General features: G+C 30.2%; 1 protein-coding gene across 2 annotated transcripts in view; it reads left to right on the top strand.

Moving 5' to 3' along the window:
• The first annotated feature begins 227 nt into the window (after positions 1-227).
• LOC113400220 (chloride intracellular channel Clic) overlaps positions 228-18,527 on the top strand; it is a 30,261-nt gene continuing 11,961 nt past the window's right edge. For both annotated transcript variants that reach the window (XM_026639710.2, XM_026639709.2), the window contains exon 1: positions 228-474. In XM_026639710.2, coding sequence (XP_026495495.1) covers positions 403-474 — 72 coding nt within the window. In that variant the 5' untranslated portion in view covers positions 228-402. The remainder of the gene's footprint in view (positions 475-18,527) is intronic.

Raw genomic sequence — 18,527 nt, 5'->3', positions numbered from 1 at the left:
ACAATTAAACAAAATAGTGAAATACAATAGACGGGCTATGTAATATGCTTAATGTTAAAATGAAATGACAGTCCTAACTCCTAACACAGATAATATATTTATTTAGTCTATATAAATATCATAACAATTACGTTGTATTCAGAATTTCTTGATACAATCTCTTGGAAATTGAGAAATGTAGACGAATAAAAATTGTTTAATTTTGCATATTTAATTACATATTGCAAATTTCACTGCAGTTAGTTGCGCAAGTTCTGCCAAGTAAGCATTGTAAAAGCTGAAGTTTGATATGAAGTATGAACTGAAGTGAGTCAGTCTGTCCGTGTTGTGGATTAGTGACGGTTGTGTTGAAGTGAATACGAAGTATATTTTTTTAATAAATCCGAGTGTTTTTTGGAGTTCATGATGTCGGATGAAATTGCAGAGAACGGAACAGCGAACGGAGACGTCCCAGAGATCGAACTTATAATAAAGGTAGCATTTATATTACACGTGTTTATGCGCAAGATTAGCTGAATAAATTCAGCGGTCAATTCAACAACACAGCATTGCATTTACTTGTTCCTCGTAATTTCCTGAGGATTATGTGAAGTTGGAGGTATATAAACGCGACACTCCGAAGATATTTTTTCTTTTTTGAGTATTATTTTAAACAAACGGCGTGACGTGCTTAATTCTTATCCTCACATCTTGTTATGTACATTTTTGTTTCGCATGAAATTGTCGTGCACGGTTCGTATGCATGAAAGTATATTATTACTGCACTTGTAATGCGCGTTATTTAGGTCACTAGCGACTGTTTTTGTTGATTTATTGATGGTATAAATTGAGACTATGGTGTTTTTGTGTGTTCTTTAAAATTATATTTCAAAAGATGAGGTCATACATGATAATGGCTTATTGTAAATGTATCTTTTTATAATGTCTAAACCTGGTTGTGAATCATACTTTATGCCTATATATAGCAAATTTCTTATTGTTTAGTACATTACTTTTATTTTTATATATTATTCAATAAACTAAAGAAACTTAAACATTATATAGAAGAATATTGAATTATTTTATGTTGATATTAATTATTTTAAAAATCTACCCATGAAACCTTATTAAGTACGTAAATTTTATTTTTGATTTAGTTAATCAAATATACAAATTTAAAAAATTGTGCATAAATAGTGTTTGTATTATTACAGCAATTTAAGTGAGCTTTTATTAGCTATATAGCATATTTATAAAGTAGACATGAGTTAGCTGGTGTATTCTGCTCTTAGTAGTGTGAAAACATAAAATATGTTGCATAAATTATTTAAGAGGCCATGTAAATTACTTGAAAAACATTGTGAACTATTCTTATAAAACCCTAATGTTTGAAATGAAACCCTCATGAAAAAGAGAAGAATATGAAAGTCTGCAATTATTAATGAAAGCTTAACAATATAAGTCGCAACTACTTAACAAATTTATAAACACACACAACAATATGATAAAACAGTGATGTAATTTAACTCCTTATAATATTGTGAAACTTAAATCATTGAATTGTAAATTGATTATCATGACATTGAGAATTTAATCAATGATAAACATATAATGATAACATTCTAGTAAATTATTTTCTAGATTTTTTAAAATCGGAATATAGGACCTGCCCCAATACAATAAAATTTAAATCGATCTAGTGCATTTTTATGTTATAACTGGATATTACTACATTAACTTCTTCTGTCTTTGAAGTTGAATATAAATATTACATTTAAATTGACTTTAAAAGAGTAGATCTTTCTGACACTGCTGTTCATGAATATTAAACGTCAAGGATTAAATAAGATAATATATTCATTCACAACTATTATTTAAAACAAGATATGAGTATCATTAAATTAAACTGTAATTATGCAAATATCAATTTCTTACATATTTTAAACAACTATTGTTCCATTAGTTATTTAAAATATTTTAAGTAATTTTATAACATATTAAGAATAAACTTCAAAACTTCTTAACCCAGTGGTAGCATGTGTATGGGCTATATTACTTTACTAGTTACCACCTCTGGTGTCACCCGCGTTCGGAATTGGTGTTTGGGGGGGGAGGTATGGTATGTGGTTGTGAGTTCTTATGCAGTTCACTTGCTTATATGCATTTGTATATCATCATCAGTATATTTTTGGGTTGCGAAAATGTGATATAATATTTTGGATTAGTTAAAATGTATATATGTATATATAAAATCTTAAGTGTAAGTGCATTAATAGTAATGTATATTTAGGATTTTCGTGTTTCTATGTATTAAGTGGTTATAAATTAATAATATATAGAAAAATATATATTCTTTATCAATCATCAAACTTAAGTTATTTTAGTAACCAAGTATATATCTTATGTTTTCTCTATCTCAAATGACATTACTTTATAATCTACTAGACCAAGAATAGTTTAGATAAATTAAAAATGTAATATGTATAAGAATTCGATTTTTAACATTTATGTTAACAATTTTATAAACAAAACAAAAATAAATTTCATTCATAATCATAGATAACAGTCTCCTTGGACCACAGCCAAAGTCTAAAATACTTCAACATTATGTTCCAAAACCAATGATTACAAGTACTATGTTTTGCTTATATATTTTCTTAACGATCGCAATTATTAGTTAAAACCTAAAGCATAAAAATGCTATCTTTAAAACTCTAAACTCGCCTTTTACATACTGTAAACATTTACTCTGTGTAAATCGAGAATAGAGTTTAAAAACTGCATATTATGTATTTTATTATCTCAATGTAATCAGTATGTAATATAACTTGGTGGTAGGGCTTTGTGCAAGCCCGTCTGAGTAGGTACCACCCACTCATCAGATATTCTACCGCTAAATAACAGTATACTGTATTGTTGTGTTCCGGTTAGAAGGGTGAGTGAGCCAGTGTAATCACAGGCACAAGGGACATAACATCTTGTTCCCAAGGTTGGTGGCGCATAGGTGATGTAAGGAATGGTTAATATTTCTTACAGTGCCTTTGTCTATGGGTGGTGGTGACCACTTACCATCAGGTGGCCCATATGCACGTCCGCCAACCAATGCCATAAAAAAAAAATGTAACTATCACGTGTAACTGAAATGTAATAGGTATTTGGTAATAGAGTTGTGTGAAAGCTCGTCTATATAGATACAACCCACTCATCATATATTATATACAAACAGCAATACATAATATTGTTGTGTTCCAGTTTGAAGGATATTTCTTATAGTACCAATGTCAATTCGGGGCCGTCGTTCGTCTAGTCGGTTGTAAGCGCTTCATCAGGTGACCCATTTGACAGACCACCGAGCTATATGGAATAGAAAAATGTGAATGCCTCATTAGTATACCGGCTAGCTTTAGCCTTTAGTTCCCGAGGTATATAGTCCATAGTTTTTTAAAGGAATAATGTTTACCCTCCCGTGGCTTGGGAAGCACGTTAATCTGTTCGTCCTGCACCTCAACTCTTTTCGGTCAAATTAGGATAATGGCATTTGCGTATGTCAGTGTTCAGCGTTTTATAACTTCTGTAAAGTTTACAGTGAACATACGTTTCGCATCGAAACCAGAAATTAAACTTTGAAAACTTCACGAAATATCCTGCCTGTTTATTTTTCAGTATATTTTATGTTCAGTACCAATAATTTAATTTCTAAAGAAATGTTCTCGATTAAATAAGCCACGTTCATATTTTTATGTAATATTTCTGCATATTTTATTTTCACGATAATTTAGTTGCTGTTCTTAAGAAAGTAAACGTACAATATTAATGCAAGCAATAAAGTAAACTAGGAAAATTAATTTGTTTAATAGATAAATAAGTTGTTACTAAAGAGGCGCTGACTGAATTATATAACTATAATTGGCATTATACACACAGTGAGCACACGGTAGCAATTGATATATAGATGGAGTTAATCTCACTTAACAAATGTTTATTTTGAACGCAACCGTCCACAGCGATTATTGCGTGATAATTAAATAACAAGCGACTAAGTAATACCAATTAATTTTAATTCTAAATTTAAAATATCTACATAAAAATAAATTACTCCATCGCATTTAAATTACATAAATAGCAATAGAAAATTCCCGGTGTAATTAATGCATCTCCAGATGAGCAGATGAGCATTCCAAGCGAGAGAGCGCATGCGCGCCTTCGAAACAGAAATCCTGCGCTGGTGTCGAAGCCAGGGGAAAGTGACATTGCACGCGACAGAACGTGCATCTGGGCACTGAGTGACACTAACAATTAGCATGTCCAAGCATAATCTCATTCATGTATAATTAGAGTAATTTAAATATACGATCAAGGCTAACAAATTATATTATTATTATGGACTTTCTTTAAAATCAAATCTATAAACATACATTTTAAAATTTATCAATTAATACGTGATTATCACAGATTGTAATAGATATAATATCAATTTACTTTGTATTCAGTTATCATATGTCACTAAAGTGTTTGTAAGATATATTTATTTTTGTAATTGAGTATTTTATACTGGCAACATTACAAACACTAGGAATTATATTGAATAAGAAAATAATATATTTTTATTGAAATATTTTAGTACCAATAACTTAAGTTTTAATACCAAGAATCAAAGGAGGAATCTCTATGTAGTATAATATATGTTTATCGCTGAAGTTAGTTTTTCTCTGAAATGACTTAAGCTATTAAGTGAAATAAATACTCTTTTCTAAGGTACATACGGACTTCAAATGCTATAAAAGCTTTAAGTGCAAAGCTTAACGAGCATATAAAATGGAATTCACATTTCTCAATGTGTGTGTGTTGAACGGTTACATTATTATCCTTAAATTCAGCGCGATCATTAAGTATCATAATCATTATTTTGACAAACATCTGACTAAGGTACAATATACTGGAAAAGTAAAAATATATATAAATTAAATAAACTAGTACATGCTATTTATTTTTATATTTTACGGACTCCTAATGAATTCAATAGCTCAGTAGTATATGGGCCGTAAAGAGATTTAAAAGTCGCAGTTTCGTGCCTTACCCCATCACCCTAAAGGCAACCCCAGATGGAGGAAAAATCTGAGTATTAGAAAATAATAAGATACCGGCATTAATTAGGTACCTTTTAATGATCGTATCCTTCCATAGATTATTACTTATGTTATATAATAAATCAATTTAACAACGGAATGCACTATTACACGAAGGTCCAAAATTTTCAAATAAAAAAAAAAAAACATTAAATATGAATAAAACTTATTATTAAGCAAAATAGCTTATAGTAATATATCGGCAAGTCGTTTTATTACATGCATTAATACAGCTTTAAATCAATTTACAATAGATAGTTAATATTTTATCGATTCTAATTTTTAATTCTTCAGCCGTGACATATTACATACGTAATTCAGAAATATTGAATTTATATTTATCGTTCGTGGATTTGTTCAAAAATAGTGAGACTTTAGAACGTGTTCTTGTTGCTTAGTGCTTAATATGCCAGGAAAGATCTGGGTTATGTATTTGACCTTTTTGTCTAAATACCTTAACGGTAGCAGTCGCGTCATAATCTGACTTAACAATACTTTGGATACATATAGCTTCGTTTCTTTTCTCAAATGTTTGTTATAAATTTACTTTGTTTGTATAAACTAAAAAACATTCATTATTCTTGGTCGTCGAAATTCAAACAATAATAATCATTATTGAAAATTTTGGGAAAACTTTGATTTCCAATGTTTATTTTTTACTAGTTGTCGACCGCGACTTCGTTCTCGTTTTAGGGGTTAGTCGTCACCTGTTAAGGGTAAAAAGTAGTCTATGTCCATCCTTGGTGTTAAGGTTGCTTCATAGCTGAAAATTTTATGAAATTTGGTTTAGTGCTTTGACCGTGAAAGAGTAACGGACCAGTCAGACAGACTGACAGTAACTTTCGCCTTAATAATAATAGTATGGATCATTAATACTTAATAAAAAAATAAATCGGTTGACCAACCGAAAAGAGAAAGGTACTGAACCGTTTGGTCTTCGTATTTTATATATACTTAGATGTTACTGAGACATTTTTATAAACGCTAGAAGTAGATTTTTAGTGCAACGTTTGAGTGAGACGATACTGACGTAATCAATGTAACGTGTCTGTCTCAATTTCGTTCGATTTTGGTGATGCCGCAAGGTTTTCATAATTGATAAATAAATTTGCAATTAACGGATCTTATGTTGCTTAACTAAGGCTCATAATAAATCTTAAACAACAAATACTATAAATTCTTCAGTGACTATGTATTAACTAATGTAATAAATTATTAAATAAAATCCGTAAATTTGATTGGTTCTTTTGAGCTTACAGTCTTTAGTTCTATTACGTAATAACTCACTCGTTGCAATTTAAAGCATTTTTTGTACTGGCAATACTGCAGTTAGAATGTCGACGGTGTATTATCGAAAGCAAACAATTACCTTTTCAATATAATATTATCTTGCTATATAATAGGCAACCTATTGTTCCTATTTTTCATTCTATATTCAAGCTAAAGTGAGAGTATTGTAATTATTTGTACTGTGTTGTATCGAATCAATGTTTATGGTCATTGATTATTAAAAACGCGACGAATTATTAGCTATTTGCGAGACGATACTATAAATTTCGAAATGTCACAACGATGTAACCATTTTCTATTACATTATTATTTAATATTTAAATATATATATTTTTTATTGTTACGGTGTTCTTATTCTCGTTCATTTTATATTCAGACTAGTTTATCGTAGCGTTTACTTCAACATTTTATCGTTTTGTAAATTATATTTAAATATTAAAACACCTTTTATTTATTTGGGTCTTACTTTTGTTAAGTTAAACTTTTTAGTGCATATTATTTTAACAGATTATATAAATTTTGTATTAAATATAAAAAGGGTTTTAATGTCATCAAACAAGGCTCTATGCCGTAGAGTCTTTGCTTCACCAGTTACAGAAGTATTGACTAATAAATAAAATGTAGTCTTTCAATTTTTTCGCAACGATTCACAAGATTGTGCGAATTCATTAAGTTATTTTTTAGTGATGATATAATTGTTTCGGTTTGTTAGGTCAGTATTTCACAAATCTTTGCGTAACTAATATTAATAATGCAATGTGTTTATTTTTATTTGGAAAATAAAATGTTGCCTAAATACTTAAAAGGCAATTATCATAGCGAACATGATCTAATATTATATTAGGTATTAAATAATATTATATTTATTTATGTAAAACACTATACATTGCTTTTAATTTTTACTCATAAGTATGATATTACAGTATAATGTTAAGAAGTTTCTATCTCTTTCTCACGTGTGGTATAGAAAAGGATAGCATCTTTAATTAGCAGTTTGTATTGCGTAATTATAAGATTTTATAAAACATTTTCAATAATTAATTCGAGCTTATCTCATTCAAAGTTTCCAATGTGTAATTTTCTAGTTGACGGAGCGAAAGGTATGTTAATTCTATAATGCCGTTAGACAGCGATTATCTCATAAAAGGATACCAGCTGTTCGTGAAGAATGTTTAGTTAGGATGTGCATCTTAATTGTTTAATCTATATAAAAACGTACAAAGAAATTATGTTTGTTTCTTTTCGAAATTTAAATTTCATTTCAGAGTACGGCGCATAAAGGTCTATTTTGAAATCGCGATTTTTCAAATATTAATTATTTACAAAAGTACGACTAAAATATACGTAAATTAACATAGAAAATTATATCTTACATTTTACTATGAAATTTTAAATGAAATAAAAATTAATGTGATTCAATTATGCCATAAATATGTTCAAACGATTTCGTGCAAAAATAAAAACGAAATGTGACAAGAAACATTAATGTTATATATGTTTTATTAACAGTGATATAGTTTTAATTGACTTATGAAAATATAATTAGGTTTCATCAATTAATTTTATTACAGTTTTTGTATTACTTTTCTAAAAGTCGATAACGTTATAATTTGAGTAACTTAACAGTTATTAATAGTTTTCGATTTCAATAATGATAATAATTCAACGTTCAGTTAAAAGTATATTGAATCATGTTCCGAGGGTTACCGGTTCCTGCACATGGCTCGAAGCAGCTGTTGCTCGTTACGTGTCACCGCCATATCTAAATTCAACCACCATAAAAAATATACTTCCCTCAGAACCGCCTTCACATTGGCTTGGCTTTAGATTATCCATAGATAAGAAATATATTAATAAAATGCATCGTGTTTTTAATAATTCACGTCGAAATATCGTTGGTATTATTTTTTTATCAATTTAAAGCATAAGCAATTTTGATTAATTCATCGGGCAACACCTTTCCTCAGTTACATAATTCATGTCTTTATTATATCTACTAGCTATCGCGTGCTGAAGCAGCTCCGCCCCTTTTAGCAAGGAGTATTCATTTGTTATTAGTTTATACAAGTTCAATTATCATTCGTTCATATCAAAATTGAAAGTCAATTACTTTTACATTTTTAAGCGATGAAATAAGGCACGTGATTAATTTATTATTTCTACGTGGAGCAATGTTGTATTATTTGCGCATTTAGATATGAGATGTGTGAAAAAACGAAAATAAATGTTCGTTGATGTCATGTTCGTTCTTGACACGACTAACATAGTTTAAGGAAATCATTAAATCATCATTAATGATACCCGCTTAATATATATATTTATTAAATCAAACTCATTATTATCTCCACGGGCAACACTTAGTAATAAGAGTATAGGTTATACTCTACACATGGTCACATAATGAAACTTAATGTAACTATTTATATTACAAAAAATACAAATTATATTTAAATATACTCTCTTACTCAATGGAAATCAAATAAAAACATCCTTTATCTAGGTAAACTTTTACGGGCCACTTTGAATTAGTACCTATTCGTTTCCAGAAAGTAAATACAATTTTTATTATATTAAACATGTTAATCCCAGAATTTAAAACAGAAACAGGCAGATGAAACGCACATAAAATTGTAGTGAAGCAACAAAAGCGAATACTTTTCTACAAAATATAAGAATTTTGTTTTTTCTGTGTCGTTAATACTTAAAACTAACTAATTGTTATATGAAGACTGAGACTAAGCTAATTCCAATGCCTATATTAGTAAATTAGAATAAAAAAAAAAATAATAAATTTGAAGGTCAATTTTCATTGCTTATCACATAACATTGTATCTCACTTAACTAAAAATTATTTAGCAGAATAATTGACAGTTTATAATTTGAAATTTGGAATGAATGCTCTTTGTGTAGCTTAATCGTTTTTTTAATAAGGATATTATCACGATACATTTTAACGAAAAAAAAAACATTACAAATATGGAGTCTAAAACTCAAACTATTGTTAATGTGACGCATCACGCATGACTTAACAGATAATACAGTAAAACCTGTACGCCGTTTTCAAAGCTTATCTACACCCAATATGTGTGTTTGAAGCCATTACAGCCATTTTTTGAATACTTGAAAGAATGACAAGTTTGCAATTCTAAAATTTGCAGTTATTAACATAGTGATATTATTCTAATTTCACAAATTATTCTACAAGAACACATCAATACTCTGTATTGCTGTTTCATGGTTCTAATGAGGAGTGAGCCAGTTGCACGACATGCACATGATCCTATAGTTGATAACGCATTTCAGCTGACAATGTATAAATTGGTCTTTAGTTTACGGACGAAGTTGGATTGCTTTAAAATTATACGCAAATCTTCCTCATGTTTGTGTGTCAACATCGCAAATTGTCGTACCTACATTTTATTAGTATTTATCGAGAGAATTTATTTTTAGAGGTGAATGATATTATTTTGGTACCATAGATAGGTAGAAAATAAGAATACAGTCCAAATGAATTATTAGAGAATAATCGAATGCGTCATTATTTGATTATTAATAAGTTATCTTTTATATTTATCATTACTTCTTCATTGATTACATTTTCGTTCTTACAAATGATCATCTTATAGCAAAAAGTAAAAATGTTAAGAAGTAAAAGCAAAACTGACGTAAGCTCCGCCTTCCACTTCAGTGCCATTTCTACAGTTTATGCAAGCTCACTTAAATTGCAACAGCATTTGTTATCCAATTGAAAATCTAACCTTTTGGCACTCACTATGTAACGTTAAACCGCGGATTCGAAATTTCATAACTCCGTATTGAGAGGACATTCGGTGGTATTGAGAGGTCGTCATGAGGTCGAGTGAGTCACCGGGAAACCGGATTCGCCGACCAGACGTACTCCGGTTTGGTTAGTACGACTTACCGGTCGATATTAGAAAAGAAATTTGTATCGAAAGTCGTTCGAGCAATTGCTTATTGCGTATTCTGTTTCGTACTTACTCGTTTATTCTGTTGTCAGTTGGGTTCTTGTCTTATATAAATAGTACCCACACTTGAAGATGTTTTGAACTAAAATATCTTCCTTTTGAATAAACACCTCGGTCCCTTGAAGAAAAGGCGTGAAGTTTATTCTACTAAATTGCTCCAGGACGGGCAATGTGGCAGAATTTAATTATGGTTTCCTTCGAGGCCGAGGAGATACATTATAAACACAAGTTAAGCACATCGAAACTCATCGGAGTTTGTTCGTCTGTGAACCCGTGACCTTCGATTAAAATCCACGTGTTCTATCGACTAGGCCATCATAATTATCTTTAAGCATATCATAAATTATTATGAGTTCTATTATGTAATGTTAATATTTTATCTTGCATTACTAGTCAAAGTATGTCGAGAATATTTAAGCAAATTTTTAAACACAATTATTATAATGCATTAAAAGTTAGTCGATTTTTTCATAGAAATATTTTTAGCTATTGGTCGTTACCAAAGACAAAGCAGATAACGTTTCCGTCGATTAGATTACACTGTTTGCGCGTTTGACTAAGTACGTTCTGTTTCCAAACTCTGTTAACAAACTTCTTTGTTCTAATTATCTTATAGTTTCAAAGAATGTTGCAATCGCTTAAAATTGTTCAAGATCGCTATGAAATATGCGCATAGTGGCAAGTTGGTGTTTAAATGATTATTCATTTGCTATAAAATATGTTTATAGTACGCATATATATGCGATGATGATGACCAGGAACACTAGTAGGGTGGAATATGGTCATACTATAGGAATAATATAAACTACATAGAATAACTAATATGAAATTGAATAAGCATTGCTTCCACCCGATGTTATATGTATAACAGGATAATATTACATTCATATAAAGCCGAGCAAGTCTAGTACACGTGGATCTAAACCCGAGGTCGCGGGTAGAAAACATCACTGAGTTTTAATACAATGTGACGGATTACGGAAATAACTTTGTCTCAGATAAATCTTCGATTCATACAGAATTAAAGGTCACGATGAGAGTCATTAAGAAATCTCTAAAATTTCAAAAGATACTGGCATTTATAGGGCATAAACAAGTTTATGATTTACAAAAGGCCTCTGTTGTAAGTTAGTAAGGAGTTGGTTACCGTGCTTTGTTATTACACAGACAGTACACATTTATTATACCAGTGGAAGTTACTCATATTAATACAACAACAAAAGAGCTGATGGTCTTCAAACAGCGAACAGATTTGCTCTTATCGTAGGTAAGAAAACTCCGCGAAGTCGCCATCAAACAAAAAAAAATCTGAAACAAAATCGGTTCTTTCGGTTAGGAGCTACGATGTCACAGTTAGACGCACGTATAAACCGTCTCTTTTTGCGTCGCAGTTTAAAACAATAGGAAGCCGCAAGCTGCACGTAACCACTACTCGACTTTGAAAGAATACTTTCAAGAGCAAAGTAAAGTCATTTTTATTTTTTTTAATATCAATTTTAATTATAGTATAATTGCAAGTAATCTGTTAAATAATTATACGTCATAATGATATTATTCTGAACGATTCATTCGAGAATTCAGACGGCAATGCAGATAGTGGATATTGTAAAACTTTTCAATAACTCTTTATCAATGTTAACAATCGGTTATTGATAACGAATATTACATTTTATTATATATTATTATAGTAATCGTATTTTTGTTCAATTATTACATTATTAACATTATTATTTTTTAAATATATAACAAAATGTCAAAGAAAGAAAAATAACTTAGCTGAGAAAAATGAGGTAGACATGTACAATAAAAATAAAATCTTATTCTCCATGATGATGAGATGTTTTTGACCTCAAATAAAGTTCTCTATTATAGTTAAAAAAAGACGGTGTATTTTTTTTGTAGTAAAATAATAATAATAATAATAATATATACTTCGATAAAAGCGTAACCTACTAAAACAGATACTGCAGAAACATTATAATAGACTATTACCTACTAAAAATGCATCATTGCATATAACAAATGAAGTCTCCCGCAGTAAAAAAGTTGGATAACGCTGCGATAAATAATAATTAATAAATTGCCACGTGGTTCTGTAGTAATAACAGTGGTAACAGTAGAAAATCTGGTAGGTACAAATGTGTGTTGAATTCGCGTCATCAAGATAAGAAGAGAAAAAAAAATTGTAGTTCAAAATTCAGACAGGACTGGAAATAGATCAGGTGCAGAAAAATTGCCATTACATGCCAAAACACCGGAAGATATTACTGCCAAATTCTTAAATAATGGAGGTTGCTGAGAAACTTTTGACCGAAATCTAATAGCTTGTCAATACAAGATATTCGTTTCTCGGTCAGAAGAGGTCTATTAGTTTTTCTAGTATTGACTCGACCCGGGATTTAAATCCAAGAAGTTAAAATTTGCACCCCTATAAGTTAGCTACACGACCAACAAGTTTTTCGTTACAAATTAAGTATCATAATTATATGGACAGCAGTCACAATTTTCCATCAGGTGGCTCTTTTTATCCATGTGCCTATTATAAATAAAAAACAAAATTTCAATGTCTTTGCTACTGGTCTTTGTTAAGGACTTTTAATGTCATTATTAAATGTAACTTTTATAACATTTAACTCGTATTCGAATTAAAGCTAACGAAGCTGTTAATGGTAGTTTTTAAAATATATGGGTATTAGGAGGCTGACAAGCTAATGAGCCAGCTGATGCTAGGTGCTCACATCCGCCCATAAACGCAGGCGCTACAAGAAGTGTAAACAACTTACACCATCAATCTAATAAACCATATATGGTTTGAGATACCGAGCATTGACTTCACTAAGAAGTAAATTTAAGGAAATAAAAGTATTGACCAAAGCTGTTCAATGTACATTTGATAATTAAATGTATGACCGATAATTTTTTTGATATTATACTAAATTTTTAACGTTGGTAGTCTTTCGCTGGTTTTTCTTAGACGTGATATCAAACATTTGGTAGATTTTTGCCAAACAATATATACATATGTGTCCTTTATGTATAAATTTGTATTTAATTGATGTTTAGCGGTAGAATAATTGATGAGACGGGTGTACCCAATCAGATGGTCACCGGATAGTAAAATACGAGTAATATTAAAGATATCCAGTATATACTCGCCTATTGCATATAAACACGTTACATATGACACGGGTTTAGCAAGTATTTGTCAATCATTACATTTTACTTTACCTTTTTCAAGCGTCTCGATGTTGCAAGTGTCTCTGGTAAGTTATCTCCTATCACGGTTACTGTCAGTCGCAAATACGCTTCAACTGCTTTTTTTTTTTCAACCGCAAATCGTCGCCTATTTTCTAAATTGTGGCTGCGATTGCTCGTTACGGTTTATTTGTAATAGAAACTTACGTTTTATCTACCGTTGCTAGTACTCGGGCATTGCCCCTTTTAATTGTTATGAATCGGTTTTAATGAATGTGATAGCTAAATGGTAGTTTGTTTAATTTATGTTTCTTAATAGAGATATTATTGTAAATTCTTTGTCATATATGTCACCTTGTTCTGTCACATATAAATATATCTTCACGATGTTTTTTACATATCATACTTTATAATTATGATTTGTTCGATCAGGTGGTTGGTGGTTCTTTTGCTGTAATTTTACAACTAAACTGCAATGTTTTTAGTATTGCTAAGCTTTTATTTTTTATTTATTGATCTATTGCTTATTTAACATTAGACCGAATTATTCATTGTTATAAAGTTTCTTCTTTTTTAATTATAAGAACGTAACCTATCGTTTATTTTTTATTGTTATCCTTAAAACGTAAAACTGTTTACATTTTAAGGATAACAATCCGAATACTGATTCGGAATGTTATAGGATTATTCTTTGTTGATCTATTTGTTATCCACGAACACACCTTCTTTCGAACGAGAGCATCTTTATTTAAGTCTGACTAATTATTTTAAGTCGTTAACTGCTGTATATTCAATAAATTAAAAATATGAAAACCTTGATATTGCTATAAATAGTATACGTGCATAACCATAATCAATTAAGTAATGAAGTCATTACTTTACTTCATAAATAAATTGATTGAAATGTTAGTCTTATGAATAGAATCTATATCATAGAATCATGTTTTTCTTTGATTCACGGAGATATTGTTATAGTTCTCATTATAGCTGCTTACAGCTATTTCTAGAATCGTAAGTAACGCGCTGCGCAACCTCAAGTCAATGGAACAAGTGATTATGTAATCTCATTGTACACTTGGTTCACATGAAGACTAACACGATACGAAGCCACTTTAATATGTCCGGCGATTCAAGTTCGTATTGTTACCTAAGTATTCATTAATGAATACTTAAGTTACAATTGATTTTTATAAAATGTTAATAAGAACAATATAAAACATTTTACTTATTTGTTGAATTAATCACGTCCGAAGAATCTTTTCTGATAGAATTTTGATGATTATCACAATCGTTCTTTGCAAAATATTAAGTGACCAAAAGTCACGCTTAAGGCATTCTGCTAATAAGTTAAATGTCTGAGCGATTATATGTCACGAAACACTTCTTATAACTAATTATATATGGTCTTAAGCGACCGTATCGCCACCTGGAACTAAATCTAAATATAATACTTCAATAAATAATCAATGTGTCATTTTACAAAGGATTCTTCGAAGCGTATGCGTGTGACTTTGCTTTTTTAAAATTATCGTATTGTTTATTATACGTTGATCGAATGATGCTGAAACATTTTTGTGATATAGCTTTAAGTTAATTGTAATAACGACCGCCCAAGTGTTGATTTTTGTTTTATAATTTTTGATAAAGATAATGACAAATATATGTTTAAAAAGTATTAAATATAATAAAGTACATTCAAACGACCACGAGACCGCATGTTTGTATATATTACGTGACAAGGACGCTAAAATTATCACAATAAAGTATCCTAAGTGTTAAACATGTGGACGTGACTAATAGTTTGTGACAGAAGAAGCAGCTTTGTTACGTCATTGCGAAATCAGAGATGAAGGATAAATTAAAATGAGTAAAATAAGTCAACGTCAATTGTTGGTACAACTATTGTTGTTAACTAAATTTTGGAAGCGACCCTTCCTGCTTTAATAAAAATTTTATTAGAAGTTAGGAGATAGCTGTATGTCGTTTTCGAAGAAGAAATTTCCTGACAAAACCCAAAGCTATAGTGATAAAATCAGACATTAGATTATTAATATAGAATTAACGCTGACCTTGGCACTATTGGAGATTCAAGAGATACATATATCGGATTTAAATAGTTTTATTACATAGAGTTAACGATTATCATCTGTGCTATATTGACCGATGACGTCACTTGGAAGCACGATAGTCAAACCCGCGAAGATACCCAACTAAACATATTAATGACACGATGGAATCCTCATAGAAGGCACGTTCCCCCTGAACGTGAACGTGCGGGAGATTTTTTAAATATACAGTTAAACGATATCAATTCTGCAAAATAATTGAGTAAAACAAGTATCATCGTTGGTAACACTGAATATAAATATAAAATGATGACTTAAATGACGTCATACGCTGCGGTCGAGGACAGCAACTTCCGATAAACGGTTGAACAGGGAACTCGTAAGAGACACATTCATACTATACGTTACTATTATGAGCCGTAAAAAAGCATAAGATCTATTGTGTTTGTTGTAAAATTATCTATGGCACAATTATCGTATCAGCTCGATTATATGTTCACTTTTATGACCAAACGATAGTGCGGGAAGGAGGTTAATATATAAGCCTTATCAAAATTAATCGCTAAAGTGTAAAATATTCGTGAAATAGCTGCAATTACAATAAATGCTAAACAAATAATAGAAAAAGTTTGCTACAGGGAAAGTAGGTAAATTGGATACGGTTCCAACAAACAATTAAACGCTTTAAGAGAACAATTGTTTCAAATTATGGGATAAAATTTACGTTCGAAAGTGTATTCCATTATTACCTTGTCGAAATAATATATTGAATACTTTAAATACGTAGGTAATTCGCAAGCCGTCTATTATTTTACTGAATTTAAAATTCACTTCTGTTATGAGCCATTTTAGCTCGCATTTATTTATCGTGAGCAGTGTCTCATTTTATCCGATTTTTCCTCTGATCTGCTCCGGGGTCTGGTATCTTTGTGCTGAATAAATATTACTGAAATAATTAAACAGATATTTTTATCTAGATATTTTTGTCATTCAAAATCTAATGATCATCACTGCCTTGATAATAAACGTGACTTTTATGGATAGATCTCTAATTAATTAAACACTTAACTCGATTGCCAAAAAGGCTTATTGAGTTGATTATTTGGGCAATTCTTCTGCAATATTATCACCAAAGTGCTTAAAAAGGCTAGAAACATCGTTGTTTGGTTTTTCCGTCATAGCTTTTAAGGACGTTTTAAGGATAGTATCATAATAGAATACATTGACATACAAATTAATATATGGTTTTGAAAATAAATGGTAAAATATGTAAACGATTTCTAATTACCACTATCTTGAAAATAATCTAATAATGTTCAAGAAATTATTTGTATAAGCAATTAGTATTATGTTAGACATATTGAACGATAATTATTTATCAATAAATGTGTGTCCATTAGCGATATTGCATGTTCAGGGTGAGATGGTTCGATCATAGTGTGAGTTTAGACACACATAAGTACATGTTAAGATGTTCTCACAAACTATGTACAGGTCACTATAATAAATAGGCTGAAGATTTGGAGGCAACATTCCTTTTGCAATATAGACACGCATTGAAAAAATATTTGTCAGTCGTCAGTCAGTTCTCATCAGTGTTATTTTTAGCACAGTAAAATAAGACATGGTGATATTCCTTTTGGGATTAGATAAATATATCGCGCCTATAAGGTTGCATATGTAGTTTAAATATGTATTTAAAATTCCATCTGGAACGGGTAAATCATAAATATTGCGAATAAAGATGCACGAGACAGATGAAATTCTGCCATATTTAATTGACTCAAAATGATTATTATCGTAAAGAGCTGAATAACATTTTGAGGTACCCTGTAAGTGTGTACACAATATTGATCATATGTATTTAATTTAAATTTCATCATAGATGTGTTCATTACGTATCGCTGGCTACCTAATTATACTATATATGTATATAAATTCATCTCTCCGTTACCAATAATAAATTACGTAATCTGTAGACTTTAATTATCCGTTAACATGAACATAATTTTAAAGCCAAGCATTTATACGATCCATGTTATAATATCAATTGAATTTGGTATAGTAGCTATATTTCACCAACTCCAAAATCGTGTCCAAAATATCAGCTCAATCGTTTGGATGAAATTGGTTTAAAGTTCAGTCCCATGATTTGATCTCCACACCCTAATAGCAGCAGAAGTAGAAGAAAATATTTTTGAAAATTGTAACGAACACAGTAAATTTAAAAAAAAATCGAATGAATCCAAAGCCTTTCCTCTAGTCAAGTACAAGTAAGTTTAAATTCCACTGGTATTTCCTTACAGGCAGCTGATGTGCATTCATTAGGTCAATTGCATTCAAAGAGATGTCGTTGTTACGAAAACTAGCCCGTTTAAATGTTACGCTAGTAATTATATATAATGAATTCAACAGGTATTTACATAAAAAAAATATATGCGCATGTCCGTCAAAAGCGACTGCAAAAAAGGGCCATTGTTTTCTTAATTTTGAATAATAATTTTCTTCCACTCGAGACAAAAGGTTATACGTCGTCAAAGAGTGATGTCAGTTTCAATTTTATTATCCAACCTTATTAACCTAAATTTTATTACTTTTAATTGGCATTTGTAATGTCCAATGTGTCTTATATAATAATCTTATCGTTCTGTAATTTTATACCAAAGTTTTTCTGTTTGAATAACTGAATTTTTAAAAAATGTTTTCTATGTTATCTGCGAACAGTCAATACTATTACAATATTTCCTATTATCATGAGAAATCATATCACTTATCAATTTTAAATTGATTTGTCTTCAAAGTAACCCAAAGCGCAAACAAGATAATCAATTAATACAACCACGGCTACACACAAAATGTTCTGTGTGCTACTATTGTTTAATGGA

The sequence above is a fragment of the Vanessa tameamea genome, chromosome 17, assembly GCF_037043105.1.
Source record: "Vanessa tameamea isolate UH-Manoa-2023 chromosome 17, ilVanTame1 primary haplotype, whole genome shotgun sequence".
NCBI lineage: Eukaryota > Metazoa > Arthropoda > Insecta > Lepidoptera > Nymphalidae > Vanessa > Vanessa tameamea.
This window is presented reverse-complemented; position numbering and strand designations above follow the sequence as displayed.